This window comes from Taudactylus pleione, unplaced genomic scaffold (genome assembly GCF_031769625.1).
Source record: "Taudactylus pleione unplaced genomic scaffold, aTauple2 ptg001437l, whole genome shotgun sequence".
NCBI classification, from domain to species: domain Eukaryota; kingdom Metazoa; phylum Chordata; class Amphibia; order Anura; family Myobatrachidae; genus Taudactylus; species Taudactylus pleione.
Window position 1 is genome coordinate 1,140,682 of NW_028285836.1, and position 16,518 is coordinate 1,157,199.

The 16,518-nt window shown below is 45.9% G+C and overlaps 1 protein-coding gene across 1 annotated transcript in view; it reads left to right on the top strand.

Moving 5' to 3' along the window:
• Positions 1 to 16,518, top strand: part of TULP1 (TUB like protein 1) — a 169,548-nt gene that overhangs the window by 17,903 nt on the left and 135,127 nt on the right. Inside the window, exon 3 of the mRNA XM_088463721.1 lies at positions 15,734 to 15,874. Within this exon, the coding sequence (XP_088319847.1) occupies positions 15,734 to 15,874 (141 nt within the window). The remainder of the gene's footprint in view (positions 1 to 15,733; positions 15,875 to 16,518) is intronic.

The window sequence follows — 16,518 nt, forward strand, 5'->3', positions numbered from 1 at the left end:
GAATGTGTTTTCATTGTGCTTGGGACAGGAAGATCAGCCTGTGAGTACACCTGAGAGATAGTCATGCATAGCCATCTCAAGTCTGCTTATTAGCTGGCCATCCTTGTTTGTGAAAACCATATAATACAAAAATAGAATCTGATTTTCTAACACAGTTTGTATGCTCCACATAAATACGGAGAGCATGAACTACATCCAGGGAGGCTTCACCTACAGAAAGGTTTGAAGCCTGAAAAACTGGAACAACAATTTCTTAATTTACATGAAAATGAGACACTACCTTAGGAATGTAACCCTCCCTTGTACGAAGAACAGCTTTATCCTAGTGAAAAATAAAAAATGGGGAGCGACAAGAGAGCACTGCCAAATCTGAGACTCTGCGAGCAGAAGATATAGCAAGAAGACAAAGTGTCTTTGCTGTCAACCACTTCAAATCTACAGAGTCTAAAGGTTCAAATGGGGAAGCTTGTGACCCCTTAAGAACCAAATACAAGTCCCACGGGGCTACCGTTGGAACAAAAGGAGGCTGAGCTTGCAGGACTTCTTGGAAAAAAATTCTAACATCTGGTAATGAAGCAATCTTCTCCTGGAACCAGACTGACAGTGCAGAAACACTCTCAAAGTGACCAGGCGGAGACCCTTGTCTAACCCTGCCTGTAGGAAAGCTAGTATCCTGGAAATCCTAAACACCTTAGGATCATATTCCTTATGAGAACACCATTGACCAAAAGAATGCCAAACACTGTAATAGATGTGGGCAGAAGCAGGCTTCCATGCTGTAAGTATTGTTGAATTACAGAACTGGAAAAACCCTTCACATTTGGGATGAAAGATTCAAGAGCCATGCCATCAAAGCCAGACAGGGTAAGTCCTGATGTCGGCAGGGACTTTGAGCTCGCAGATCCTGCCACAGAGGAAGAGGAAACAGGCTGTCTACCAACAACTTCTGTATGTCGGTGAACCAATGACGTCTGGGCCAAGCTGGAGCCACCAGTATTACTGTTCCACCTTCCTGCTTGAATTTCCTGAGAACTTTTGGGAGCAGGGAAATTGGAGGACAGAGATATGCCAACTTGAAGTCCCATCTAACTGCCAGTGCATCCACTAAGACTGCTGAAGGGTCTTTGGACCTGGCCCCATACTTGGGGACCTTGTGGTTGTGGCATGATGCCATGAGATCTATCTCTGGTAGACCCCATTTGCTTACCAGGAGCTGAAACACTCTCCGGCGTGTACAGTATGTCCTGGCAACTTAGGAAGTCTGCTTCCCAATTGAGTAATCCCGTAATTTATATTGCCGAGATGGCCGGAAGATACCCATTCTGCCCAAATGACAACCTGTGTCACTTCCTCCATGGCCTCATAACTCCTTGTGACTCCACTGTAGTCGCATTGTTGGACTGGATATGGAAAGGCCTGCCTTGGAGCAGGTCCTGTGCCCTGACAAGTGCTTTGAATACTGCTCACAGTTCCAGAATATTTATTGGCAGACAACTTTCTTGATTTGTCCATCTCCCCTGGAAGGTGTGATGACCTGTCACTGCCCCCCATCCACGAAGACTGGCATCTGTGGTGAGAAGCACCCAATTTGGAATCCAGAACGGATGTTGTTTAGATGCTCCTTTTTCAGCCACCACAGGAGGGAGTAACTAACCTCTGGAGTGAGAAAGATCATCTGGTACCATAATAAATGATGCTGTCCACTCCGCCTGGAGAGAATCAACCTCTGCAGAGGCCTGGTATGGAACTGAGCATACCCCATCATGTCATAGGACGATACCATTGATCCCAGCACCTGCATTGCTGACAGAATGGATACTCTTCATTTGCGTAGCAGCATATGTATCCGCTTTGATAAAGCCTCAATCTTGTCCTCTGGCAGAAACACCCTTTGTGCCTGAGAATCTAGAAATGCTCCCAGATGTTCCATCTGCTGTGTTGGAGAAAGTGATGATTTCTTCAAATTGGTGATCCAGCCGTGCCTCCGTAGGAAGGCTATGGTCAGTTGAAGATGGTGTTGCAAAATCACCGGAGTCCATGCAAATATCAGAAGGTCATCCAGATATGGCAGAATTCTGACTCACTGATGTTTGAGATAAGCCATCATGACTGACATTATTTTGGTAAATACCTGGGGAGCCGTAGCAAAGCCAAAGGGTAGAGCCTGAAATTGGTAATGTTGCTGAAGGACAGAAAATTGTAAAAATTGCTGGTGGGATGGGATAATTGGAATATGCAGAAATGAATCCTGAATATCCTGAATGTAATCTCCCGACTCCATAGCCAAAATAATTGACCGGAGAGTTTCCATGCAGAATTTGGGAACATGGATAAACAACCTGTTGAAGGTTTTTAGATTCAGAATAGGGCGATAGCAGAGAGTGAATGGTGTCCTGAAAAGCCAAGGCCTTGTCAACATCTGATGGAGGCTTCATGACAAAAAACTTCTGACATGGATGTCTCTTGAAAGTGAAGGCATACCCCTGAGAGAACACTTCTCGGACCTAGGCATCTGTAGTGGTATGATGCCAATAATCTGAAAACTGAAGAAGTCGGCCCCACACAATGGGATCCCCCAGGAGGATTATCAGGCCGAGGGCTTGTTGTCTGGCTTAGAAGCTATCTTAGTTTGTCGCTTTGACTTACAAAAACTAGAAGAAGTCTGTACTTTACCTCTTCCCTGAGGACTGAAAAGAAACCTGCCTAGCTCTATAATTTGACTTAGATGGCAGACCTTCTGACTTTGAAGCCGCCAGAGTAGAAATTATGTTATCCAACTCTGCTCCAAAAAGTACCTTTCCATGAAGAGGTAAAAATTCAGCACCCTCTTTGATCCTCCTGTATCAGCTTTCTAAGCTCTTAACCAAAGGGCCTTGCGTGTTACTATGGATAATGCTGCTGATGCCTTAGAAGCTAAAATTCCAGCATCCACTGCCTCCCAGATAGGAAGCAGCTTCCCATATGTGGGAGATATTCATCATCTGTTCTCTGGTAGCATTTGGTGGAGAATTTTCCAATGCCTCAATCATTTCTTCAACAGCCTTAGCTACCCAGGTTCCAGCAATAGCTGGACGAGTAACAGCTCCAGATGATGACAATATTGCCTTAAGACAGGCTTCAATCTATTTATCTGTGGAATCCCTCAGAGAAGATGCTGATGGAAGTCAATATAGCATTTCTGATTAAATGTGTTACATGAGCATCAACAGTAGGAGGTACCTCCCACTTAACACATACAGAAGTTGGGAGTGGATACAATGATTTTACCTTCTTATCTACATAAATCCGCTTATCCCATGCCTCCTCAATAAGCTCTGTGAGCTGTTCAGACACAGGGAACTCCGTTTTGACCACCTTTTGGTGGTGATTAAACACTGGAGTCTTCTTACTATGAGCTGGTTCATCATCCTCAATATCTAAAACTGATTTAACCACCCTCACCAAAGAAGTGACATCCACAGTAGATGGCTGATCCTCTTCCCCAGAAGAAGATACTGAAGAATCATGTGCATCATCAGTTTCCTCTGATGATGCACATGATGATTCATCAGATTCTGCTTTAGCCACTACTGGTCTGTTATCAACATTAGATGGTGCCATACTCTGACTAGAGTGGCCATCAATATCCCTTATTGCGGAATGCATATGAGGTGAAAATATATATGGACACCCCATCCAAGGAGGCATCGTTGGAGTAGACAAACGATTCACCACCTGAATCATAACCTGGGACAAAGAGGAAACCCAAGATGGCTTTTGTCCAACAACAGGTAACTAGGACTGGTAAGGTGGCACTTTATAACAGTCAACACACAAACCCTCCTTTATGTCCTGTGAGGACACACAAGCGTTACATGATTTACATGAAACCAGCACAGGTGGCTCCCCCTCCTGTTTCCCTTTATCTTTTGACTTAAAGTAAAGGTAAAATTGCAAAGTTATGTGACAGCCTTAACAAAATCTCAATGAATGTGAAGTACTTCAGAAAGAAATAACAGTGATAGTTATAATTGACAGATAGAAATAAAAAAACAGTATCAGTCAGCAGCTAGCAAACAATCATATACTGTACAATGCACATGTAATATAAATACAATTGACTCTAAATCCACTACAGCAATGCAAAGAAATGGTAGGAAATAGAGCACCATATACCTTAACCAACGGAGAGGTATACAGGAAGCCTGACCCAGACCCTCCTGAGACCAACAGCTACCGGGTGTACTGCATGGACCATGAGCATCTCATACATATGAAGGGTAGACAGAGCAGGATGCGGACAATCCCTGGTCCTTACAGCAGCAGCTTCTGGTGCATTACCTGACATCTCCGAGCATCCGGTGCAGTCCAGGTCACAGCCTCGCTGCTACCTAAGTTCTGTAATGACCCACCAAAATCACCAGCACAATCACCGATGTTGCAGCCCAGCGGTGGTAGATGGAGTCGCAGTACCTGCGTCTTAATACAGATGCTTGGTACTGCCAACTGAAAATTCTTAAAATAAAACAATAAAAAGCTTTAATTTACCTATATTTTTATTTACTGTCATATACTGTAATTGCTATTTATGAATGTATAAGGGTGTTTTTATGGGAAACATTTATGAGAACAGTGGTCCCGCTGTGCATGAATTAGACCCCCACACACATAACCTCACTTTACACGTGTTACGGCCAGGGTATTTCAGCATGGCGCTAGGCGGGTGTTACCTGCGAGGTCGTTGTGGCGCGGGCTGTCTGGTGGCGGAGCTGGTGTCTGGCGGGGGGGCTTTGGCTGCGCGCGTTGTTGTGTGGCCCTGTTGTCACTCTGCGCTGGTGAGGCCTGGCGGCGTCTCCGTTCCATTTGGCATGGGCACCGCCATCTTGCCTTCTGGCCATGTGATGCGGCTGGCCAATCCTGGTGAGTCACATGTTCCCTCCGGCCAGTAACAGCACGGCATGGGGTATTTAGGAAGGGTCAGTGCCTTCCTTCTTTGCCAGTGCATCGTGTATCTCAGCCTAGCTGAGAGGGAGTTCTCTGTCTGCCAGTCAGCTCCTAGCTCCCACTGGACTACCCCACTTCCTCCATCACCCTTGCCCATACCTGAGTGCCTGAGCCTGCTGACATCCTGCGCTTCAGTTCACTACCTGCATACCTGGCTTGTTTATTTTCAGTTCACTACCTGCATACCTGGTTTGATTATTGTCAGTTTCACTACCTGCACACCTGGACAGCTGTAATTGTTTCTACTTGGACATTAACCCTTTTACTCCCACCACAGAACTCTGCACATTTATATATTCCTGGACTTTTATTTACTGCCACATTACATGTCTACTCAAGCACTTATTAAAAATCCTAGTTTTGCACTGGCCCCAGGGAGCCGGCCACGGATCAGGAGTCAGGAGTGGATTTGTTCCAATGCATTTCTGGTCATTTAGAAAGTCTGGAAAACATGCAGCATCAGATGGCTCAATTTCTGCAAGAGATGTCCAAGCGACAGGATAGTTTGCAAACTTCCTTTTCTACCCCTGAAGTACCAGCATCTACATCCGCATCAGCGTCTGGGAATACAGGAGGCAGATCGTCTCCCCGCTTACATCTTCCTTTACCAAGCAAATTTGACGGCAATCCTAAACTCTGCCGAGGATTCCTAAATCAGTGTGACATACATTTTACCCTGCAGCCTGACAACTTTCTAACTGCAAGAACTAAAGTGGCTTATATGGTCTCTCTGTTATCCGGCCAGGCCTTGGAATGGGCTTCCCCACTCTGGGAGCTCTCAGATCTGCTGCTGGATAATTACGCAGGCTTTGTGTCATCCTTCAGGAGGATTTTCGATGAGCCTGGGCATACTGTATCGGCATCATCAAACATCATGACACTGAGACAAGGGGTCCGTTCTGTCAGTCAATATGCCGTGCAATTTCAAATTTTAGCATCAGAGCTCAAATGGAATGAGGAAGCCCTCACCTCAGCCTTCTGGCATGGGTTGTCAGACCGACTAAAGGATGATCTAGTCACTCGAGAGCTTCCTACTAATCTGAACAACATGATTTCGTTGTGTATCAAAGTTGACCTATGCTTCAGGGAACGTCAGGCTGAAAAAAACAGAACTGACCGGCAAAGGTCATTTACCCCCTCCATTTCTACCCAACCCATTCCTTCTCCTACTGAAGAGGAGCCTATGCAGGTGAATCATACACACCTCTCCAAAGAAGAACGTCAGAGAAGAATGCAAAAGAACCTCTGTCTGTACTGCGGAGAGTCCGGTCACCTGCTGATCTCCTGCCCCCGTAAACTGGGAAATGGCAAATCCTAACTGACCCTGGAGACATCAAGTTAGGAGTTATGAACCCGTCTCCAAAAATTAAAGATTTCACGATTACCCTAGCCTTGGCTCTTAAACCCAAACCTGTCTTTGCTACTGCTCTACTTGACTCGGGAGCAGCCGGAAATTTCATAACGTCTAGTTTCATAGATAAATTTCAGATTCCTTGTTTGTCTCTCAACCATGCCATCTCTCTGACCTCTATAGACGGACGCCCTCTAACTAACGGGATAGTCACCAAAGAGACTCAACCAGTATTGGTCCAAATTTGGGCACTTCATTCTGAGTCCTTAAAATTCCTGGTGATATCAGAGGCCTCTCAAGAAATTGTTCTTGGTCTACCCTGGTTACGTCAACATAATCCCAGGATTGATTGGAGTTCTATGCAGATTCTGTCATGGGGTATGGACTGTCAGAATTCCTGTCTTCCAAAAATTCGTCCTGTGAAAAAGACAGTTCCATTAGTCTCTTCTGCCATTCCCAAGGAATATCAGATGTTCGCCGACGTGTTCTCTGAGCAACAAGCAAATATCTTACCCCCTCATAGGGAATGGGACTGTCCAATTGAATTGATACCTGATAAGATACCACCTCGTGGTCGTACCTATCCGCTGTCCTTGCCTGAGACTCAAGCCATGACCGAGTACATCCGGGACAACCTGGCAAAGGGGTTCGTTCGCCCCTCTACTTCACCTGCCGGAGCTGAGTTTTTCTTAGTTGGCAAGAAGGAAGGTGGTCTAAGACCATGTATCGATTATCGAGGCCTTAATGACATTACTGTAAAGAATCGAAACCCTCTTCCCCTGATTACTGAGTTGTTTGATAGGGTCAAGGGCTCTGTCATTTTTTCTAAATTAGATCTGAGAGGGGCTTACAACCTCATTCGTATCCGAGCTGGCGATGAATGGAAGACCGCTTTTAATACCAGAGATGGACATTTCGAGTATTTAGTAATGCCTTTTGGATTGTGTAACGCCCCTGCTGTCTTTCAAAGTTTCGTTAATGATATTTTCCGGGATCTGTTATATGTTTCGGTTGTTGTCTATCTGGATGACATACTGATTTTTTCACCCTCTGTGGCTAAACATCAACAACATGTTAAAGAAGTTCTGACCCATTTGAGAGAAAACCACCTTTACTGCAAACTGGAGAAGTGCGTCTTTGGAGTGCCCAGTGTACCTTTTCTCGGCTATGTAATATCTGGCTCCAGTTTAGAAATGGACCCTAAGAAGGTACAGGCAATTCTGGATTGGACCCGACCTCAGACACTGAAGGCCATCCAGAGATTGTTGGGCTTCGCCAATTATTATAGACGCTTCATTAAGGGATTTTCTACACTGCTGGCTCCCATTACAGCCTTAACCCGCAAAGATGCTAATCCTGCCCAATGGTCACCTGAGGCAGAGTCTGCCTTTCATCTTCTAAAACAGGCCTTTATCTCAGCACCAGTTCTTCGACAACCAGATCTGGACAGGCCTTTTTTGTTGGAAGTGGACGCATCATCTGAAGCTGTGGGAGCAGTCTTGTCTCAACATTATGAGGACAACAGAGTCCATCCGTGTGGGTTCTTTTCTAAAAAATTCTCACCTGCTGAAAGGAACTACGCCATAGGTGAGCAAAAACTACTAGCTGTAAAGTTGGCGTTGAAGGAATGGAGATATTTGCTAGAAGGCGCCAAGTTTCCATTTACTGTATTTACGGACCATAGAAATCTCCTATTTCTCAAAAACCTCCAATGTGCGAGTCCTCGTTTGGCCCGCTGGCCAATATTCTTTGCCAGATTTCAGTTCATGCACTTAATCAGAAGGCTGATGCCCTATCGAGATCTCTCCTCTGTGATGATCAATCTGAAAATCAAAGCAATATCCCTGTCTTGGAATCAAGAGTTTTCCCCGCATTACAAGTTCAGCCTCCTACGGGAACATCATTTGTGGCCCCGGAATTAAGGAAGCAGCTTCTCACTTGGGCACATTCCTCTCGCTTCGCAGGGCACTCGGAAGACCTTTAAGTTCCTGAAAAGACACTATTGGTGGCCTTCTATGAAGGCAGATATAATGGAGTTCATCTCTTCCTGCTCCTCCTGTGCCCAGCATAAATCATCACGACAAGCTCCAGCTGGGGAATTGCTTCCATTACCTACTCCATCACGTCCATGGACGCATCTCTCCATGGATTTCGTCATAGACCTGCCAGTCTCTCAAGGTTTCAACACTATCTGGGTTGTAATAGACCGATTTTCTAAGATAGTCCACTATATACCGTTGAAGAAGTTACCTTCTGCCCCTGACCTTGCACAGTTGTTTGTCCAACACATATTTAGTCTACATGGCCTTCCTGCTGAAATTGTCTCTGACCATGGTGTGGAGTTTACTGCAAAATTCTGGAGGGCTTTGTGTTCTGTTCTTCAAGTGAAGTTAAACTTTTCCACGGCTTACCATCCGCAAAGCAACAGCTCCACCGAGAGAGTTAATCAAGATCTAGAGACTTTCTTAAGAATTTTTATGTCATCTTCCCAGGACAATTGGGCTGCCTTGCTGCCGTGGGCTGAGTTTGCACATAATGCTTCCTACCACTCATCAACTAACCAAACGCCATTTCAGGTTGTATATGGCCTTCATCCTCGTGTTCCCGAATTTCAAAGCCTGCCTGTTTTTGATGTTCCGGCCGTGGAGGACACGGTGCAGAATTTTGCTGCCATCTGGACTCAAGTACGGTCTGATTTGTTGAAGGCATCCTCTCGCTATAAGACCCAGGCCGATAGAAAGCATAGAATAGTTCCACGCATGCAAGTAGGAAACCAGGTCTGGTTGTCTACTCGGAACCTTCATCTAAGAGTTCCATCTATGAAATTCGCACCCCGCTTCATCGGTCCCTTCACCATAACAGAAGTCATTAATCCAGTGGTCTACCATCTACAGTTACCCCATACCTAAAAATTCCCAATTCTTTTCATGTTTCCTTATTAAAGCCCCTAGTCCTGAATAAGTTCCATAATGCTCTACCTGCTTCTCCTCGAGTCCAGACGGAGAGAGGAGTTGAGTTTGAAGTCACCCAGATCTTGGACTCTCATCTGCGCAGAGGTCATCTTCAGTATTTGTTGGACTGGAAACGTTACGGTCCAGAGGAACGTTGCTGGACCAATGCTCGTGATGTCCATGCTCCCAAGCTCATCATTAGATTCCATTCTGCCCATCCGGAGAAGCCTGGTGAGTGTCCTGAGGCCACCCCAAAAGGGGGGGTACTGTCACGGCCAGGGTATTTCAGCATGGCGCTAGGCGGGTGTTACCTGTGAGGTCGTTGTGGCGCGGGCTGTCTGGTGGCGGAGCTGGTGTCTGGCGGGGGGCTTTGGCTGCACGCGTTGTTGTGCAGCCCTGTTGTCACTCTGCGCTGGTGAGGCCTGGCGGCGTCTCCGTTCCGTTTGGCATGGGCACCTCAATCTTGCCTTCTGGCCATGTGATGCGGCAGGCCAATCCTGGTGAGTCACATGTTCCCTCCGGCCAGTAACAGCACGGCATGGGGTATTTAGGAAGGGTCAGTGCCTTCCTTCTTTGCCAGTGCATCGTGTATGTCAGCCTAGCTGAGAGGGAGTTCTCTGTGCTTATCCTGTTCCTGTGAATTTGCTGTCTGCCAGTCTGCCTGTCAGCTCCCAGCTCCTACTGGACTACCCCGCTTCCTCCATCACCCTTGCCCATACCTGAGTGCCTGAGCCTACTGACATCGTGCGCTTCAGTTCACTACCTGCATACCTGGCTTGTTTATTTTCAGTTCACTACCTGCATACCTGGTTTGATTATTTTCAGTTTCACTACCTGCACACCTGGACAGGTAGTGCAGGTAGGTGTCTAATTGTTTCTACTTGGACATTAACCCCTTTACTCCCACCACAGAACTCTTGTGCACATTTATGTATTCCTGGACTTTTATTTACTGCCACATTATATGTCTACTCAAGCACTTATTAAAAATCCTAGTTTTATTTTCAAATCTGCTTCTGTGATCACTCCTGCTACCACCCCGGGTCCACAAACAACCCAGAACATAACAACACGGAACTAATGTTTTTGTAATTGATTGAGAGGATCCACATACAGGGAACACCCAAGAGGTGAAACACATATGCATTCCACAGACAGGAAGATAAACATCATGCACACCTCCTACATACAGCGGGGTTGCACGATGCACTCCATGGACTTGGGAGTAGAGCGGCACCATATCTATTTGTCCACCCACCAATGACAGGGAGGAACGCATGACAGAAGGGAGCGTACTAACAACCCGCCCATATTTCATCATACAATCCCGTGATGCGATCCACTAACTAAAATACATAGCAGAATCACTTGCAATACGAGCCCATCAGTTTGCTACCAAGGAATCACGTGATGCGCTCCACAGGTTGGAACGCACCATGGTTTTTTAACAATCAACACAGTATAGAAAGACGCTGCCTGCACATTACTAAAACTAGAAGGTAAGACAGACTTCTTGATCTTTTTAGTACACCAGTATTGAGTGAAAATTAAGGCTTAGGGAAATAATTGATGAATCAGACCCCTTGTGGGAGTGTTGTGGTTTTAGGGTATAAATACCTGCTCCATGCACCTGTTGACACACACCTTGAGAAAGACCACTTTGATGGTTGAAATGCCTTGGTGACAAGCTGTGGGGCTCCTGGAGTTGATCCTGAAAGGTATTGCTTATTAGGGGAAGCATTATTACCCCTATATGCTGTTTGATGTGCCTTTCAAAAAAGGTCACTTCTGGTACGCTGCCACGCACTTATTTGTATATTTTACTGTATATTTCCAAATAAATTGAGGATTTTACGCTATATGCTGTTCCCTCATATCTTGTTTTGCATGTAAATCATCATGAGATACACAGAGGGATAATTACACAAGACTGTACTGTGATAGGATCACTGGTAAAGTGGTCTGTGGCAGGTACATTTGTCCCAGATTCCTGTCTTATGTGTTTTAAACCCCCAGGAGAAAGTCTGCAGTGTAGCAGGCTTGAGTTTCGGCTTTTTGAAAAGCCGGTTTGGGACCTGGGGGTTGTGGGTGAGAGGAGAGGGAGGGCTCCACCCACGGCCACTCCAGGTTTTGGTTCTCGCAGCCTGGTAACAGGCTTGTTAGGGTTTCCACCTGAGAGTGGCCAATATAAGCCTAGTGTGTTTAGGGCTGAGTGTCTCACCTGGGAGAGCAGGCAGGGAGTTTGCTCAGAGACACTTGGAAACCTAACTGTGAGTGTTGTGCTGTGCCTTTGTTGCTGGTGAGGGCATTAGGCCCTGCCAGGTTCCGGTAGTGAGGGAACTACCTGTGAAGTTAGTGCCCCGACAGGGCTAGGATTTATGTTTATGTTTTCTTTATGTTATTTCTGACATTGTACAATAAAGACTGGCGCCAACCAGCTTGTACTTGCATCCAGACGGGTGTGCTGCTTCCCTGCTGCTGTGTGTGTGTGTAAGGAAGGAGACCTCTACCCAGGAGAGGGACCCCTAATCTGACTGTGTCACAATATGGTGGAGAATGCGGAGCGTGACGGTGGACCGCCAACTGATGTGCCTCCCATTGAGGTGGGAAGTGTTGTTGGGCCAGGTGATCGTCTGCCTGATTTAGAGGTCAGAAGAGAGGTCTTTGCCGTGGAGCAGTTGAATGACCCTACTTTGGTAAAAGCCAGGGAGAATGTAAAAGTAGTTGATGGTAAACCCGTAGACCCTGATAGTCCTTTGTCCTATCCCCACATGGCAATGTGTCAGGATTTGTTATATCAGGTGACTAAGAAGGGGGAAGATATTGTGGAACAACTAATAGTTCCCAAAGCCTACAGAAGAACAGTGTTGGATCTGGCCCATGGTCATATAACAGCAGGCCATCTAGGGGTAGAGAAAACCACTGAGCGAATAATGCAGAGGTTTTTCTGGCCCGGGCTTCATAAAGAGGTGTCTGACTTTTGCGCATCCTGCCCTGAGTGTCAGTATCATGCTCCCAGGCCACATTTTAAGGGTCCACTAGTTCCATTGCCTATTATAGAGGTGCCGTTTGAAAGAATAGCGATGGATTTGGTTGGACCCTTAATGAAGTCTGCCAGGGGACACCAGTATATTCTGGTCATAATGGATTACGCTACCAGGTACCCGGAAGCGATCCCGTTGCGCAATACGTCAACCAAGACCATTGCCAGAGAGCTAGTTCATGTCTTTAGCAGGCTGGGTATACCCAAGGAGATACTAACTGACCAGGGTACACCGTTTATGTCAAAAGTCATGAAGGAGTTATGCCGCCTGTTCAAAATTAAACAGTTAAGAACTTCGGTGTATCACCCCCAAACCGATGGGCTGGTCGAGAGGTTTAACAAGACGTTAAAACACATGCTTAGGAAAGTGGTCAACAAGGATGGTAGGGATTGGGATTACTTATTGCCATATTTATTGTTGGCCTTAAGAGAGGTTCCCCAGTCCTTCCACCGGGTTTTCACCCTTCGACTTGTTGTATGGGAGACACCCAAGGGGGTTACTAGACATTGCCAAAGAGACATGGGAGGGGCAGTCTAGTCCTTACAAAACGGTGATTGAGTATGTTTCTCAAATGCAGGAGAGAATTGCTGCGGTAGTGCCGATAGTGAGAGAGCACCTGGAACAGGCTCAACAGGCACAGCAGAGGGTATACAACCGCAATGCCCGGTTACGCAGCTTTGCTCCTGGGGACAGAGTGTTAGTGTTGGTTCCCACTGTGGAAAATAAACTTTTGGCTAAATGGCAAGGGCCCTTTGAAATCTTAGAAAGAGTGGGACAGGTCAATTACAAAGTTTACCAGCCGGGGAAAAGAAAGCCGGAACAGATATACCATATAAATCTGTTAAAGCCCTGGAAAGATAGAACGGTACTGTCGGCCGTCCGAGACCCTCCAGTAAATCCAGGGCCCTTAGTTCTCGAAGTGACAGTGGCAAAAACCCTGTCGGCAATTCAACAACAAGAGGTCAAGGAGTTTCTGATTAGAAATAGGGTGCTGTTCTCTGACGTACCTGGGAAAACCTCGGTCATTAAACATGACATCATCACTGACCCAGGGGTTAAAGTTAATCTAAAGCCCTATAGGTTACCAGAAGCACAAAGAGAATCGGTGTCGAAAGAAATTAAAAATATGCTAGAGTTAGGGGTTATTGAAGAATCACATAGTGAATGGTCAAGTCCCATTGTGTTGATTCCAAAGCCCGACGGGAGTGTGCGTTTCTGCAATGACTTACGAAAGTTGAACAGTGTTTCAAAATTCGATGCCTACCCGATGCCAAGAGTGGAAGAACTGATTGAGAGACTAGGGACGGCAAGGTATTTAACCACTCTTGACCTAACCAAAGGGTATTGGCAAGTACCGTTAACCGAGAGAGCCAAACAAAAGACAGCTTTTTCAGCGCCAGAGGGCTTGTTTCAGTACAAGATGTTGCCCTTCGGGCTACATGGGGCACCTGCTACCTTCAAAAGAATGATGGACAGGATTCTAAGGCCCCATAGACGGTATGCGGCTGCTTATCTGGATGACGTGGTCATTCATAGTCCTGATTGGCAGTCTCACTTACCCAGGGTACAAGCAGTGTTTGACTCCATCTATAAGGCAGGTTTGACAGCCAATCCAAAAAAGTGTTGTCTAGGCATGGAGGAAGTAAAATATCTGGGATACACCATTGGCAGAGGCCGGATAAAGCCTCAGCTCAATAAAGTTGATGCCATACAAAACTGGCCACGGCCTCTGAATAAGAAGCAGGTGAGAGCCTTCTTGGGAATTACGGGGTACTACAGGAGGTTTATACCCAACTTTGCCACCATGGCAGTCCCACTGACTGACCTGACCAAAGGCAAACAAAAAGTCATGGTAGAATGGAGTCCTGAGGCAGAGAAAGCTTTTCAGGAGTTGAAAGTAGCGTTGTGTTCCCAACCAGTCCTGATGACTCCTAATTTTGAAAGGGAATTCATAGTACAAACCGATGCATCAGAAGTAGGTATAGGAGCGGTCTTGTCCCAGAACAAGGAGGGTGAGGAACACCCTATTTTCGATCTAAGTAGAAAGTTGAACGTACATGAGAGAAACTATGCCACAGTGGAGAAGGAGGTGTTGGCCATAAAATGGGCATTAGAGGCTCTCAGGTACTACTTGGTTGGAAGAAAGTTCAAATTGATCACTGACCATGCCCCTTTGAAGTGGATGTCCGAAAATAAGGACAGTAATGCGAGAATTACGAGATGGTTCTTGGCGTTACAAACTTTTAAATTTTCAGTGGAACACAGGCCAGGAAGCCAGCTGGCCAATGCTGACGCGTTGTCACGCGTTCATTGTTTGGGGGCTTCAGTTGTTCCGCCCCACAGGTCGAAACAAAGGGGGGGATATGTGATAGGATCACTGGTAAAGTGGTCTGTGGCAGGTACATTTGTCCCAGATTCCTGTCTTATGTGTTTTAAACCCCCAGGAGAAAGTCTGCAGTGTAGCAGGCTTGAGTTTCGGCTTTTTGTAAAGCCATTTTGGGACCTGGGGGTTGTGGGTGAGAGGAGGGGGAGGGCTCCACCCATGGCCACTCCAGGTTTTGGTTCTCGCAGCCTGGTAACAGGCTTGTTAGGGTTTCCACCTGAGAGTGGCCAATATAAGCCTAGTGTGTTTAGGGCTGAGTGTCTCACCTGGGAGAGCAGGCAGGGAGTTTTCTCAGAAACAATTGGAAACCTAACTGTGAGTGTTGTGCTGTGCCTTTGTTGCTGGTGAGGGCATTAGGCCCTGCCAGGTTCTGGTAGTGAGGGAACTACCTGTGAAGTTAGTGCTCCGACAGGGCTAGGATTTATGTTTATGTTTTCTTTATGTTATTTCTGACATTGTACAATAAAGACTGGCGCCGACCAGCTTGTACTTGCATCCAGACTGGTGTGCTGCTTCCCTGCTGCTGTGTGTGTGTGTAAGGAAGGAGACCTCTACCCAGGAGAGGGACCCCTAATCTGACTGTGTCACAATACATTAACTGGACACTAGGTGCTGGATACTATTTGAATTGATTATTGGAATTAATTATAAAGAATATTCACTAATGAAGTAAAGTTGGACTATTGAAGAACTGAGTCCTGAAGAAGTTTTTGAGGTTTTTAAAGCCAAATCTAACTGAGGTTTTTAAAGCCAAATCTAACTGAGGTTTTTAAAGCCAAATCTAATTGTGCCCTTTCAGTGCACTTGAATTGGTATTATTTTTTACTATAATTGGAGGACCCAGGACATTCTGGGAGCCAAAACTTTAACTGTTTGTTGCCTGGTCTTCCAACCATAATATACCCCCATGGTATCCCTGTGGATCCCTATGGACCCCGAAGAAGAAATGATGAATTATGATAACTAGTAAAATAAATAGGAGCTAATTTACACCCTCTTTCTTATTTGTGTCACTTTACAGCTACTAAAAAAGTAAAAAAGAAGAAAGGAGAAAGCAGTGAAGAGAAAGTGGTAAAGAAGAAATCCAAGGAGTCCACTGAGGGGAAGAAGGATACAGGATTATCACACTCAAGTGCCACAAAAACATCCAAACAAAAACCAGGTGAGATAGACACAAAAACAGTGCTAGGTTCTAGATGAGTTACAATAAAAACTAAGTGGTGTACAGTATGGTGGGTTGAAAAAAAAAATTGCGAGTTGGAAATTACAATAGTGCGGAAAAGTTGTGGGTTCATAACAGTAACTCTTGTGCAAATTTTTCAGCTAGGTCAGATAATTTTTATTATCCCCAGCAGGCGCTTGAAGTTTTGAAAACTTAACACAAATTAGGATGTTTTGTAGGTGAAGCAGGGGCGGATCCAGAACAAACTGACAGAGGGGGCATCAGGAAAGGGAAAGGTGTGTGTGCGGGCGGGGGGGGTTGCGCGGTCCGGAGGTGCGCTTGTTCCTGGAAAAGTGCGTGTGTCCTCATAGCAAGGGGCGTGGCCTTACAGGGAGTGCCATACCCACGAGCCATGTCCTCATTTTCAACATGCTTAGGGCATGGAGTACATACAATAACCAAGGCCATGACAATTTATGCTCTACCTGCCAGCTGGTGTTCTAAGCTCCGTTGGTAGTTGTCTAAATCTTGGAAAGTTTCAGACCTGTCTGGAAAAGAGAATACCTGCATTTAAAGGTGTCAAATAATCTAGAGTCCTCCCCCTGAATCTGCAACTGCCAACCAACATAAAGCATTAGAATGCA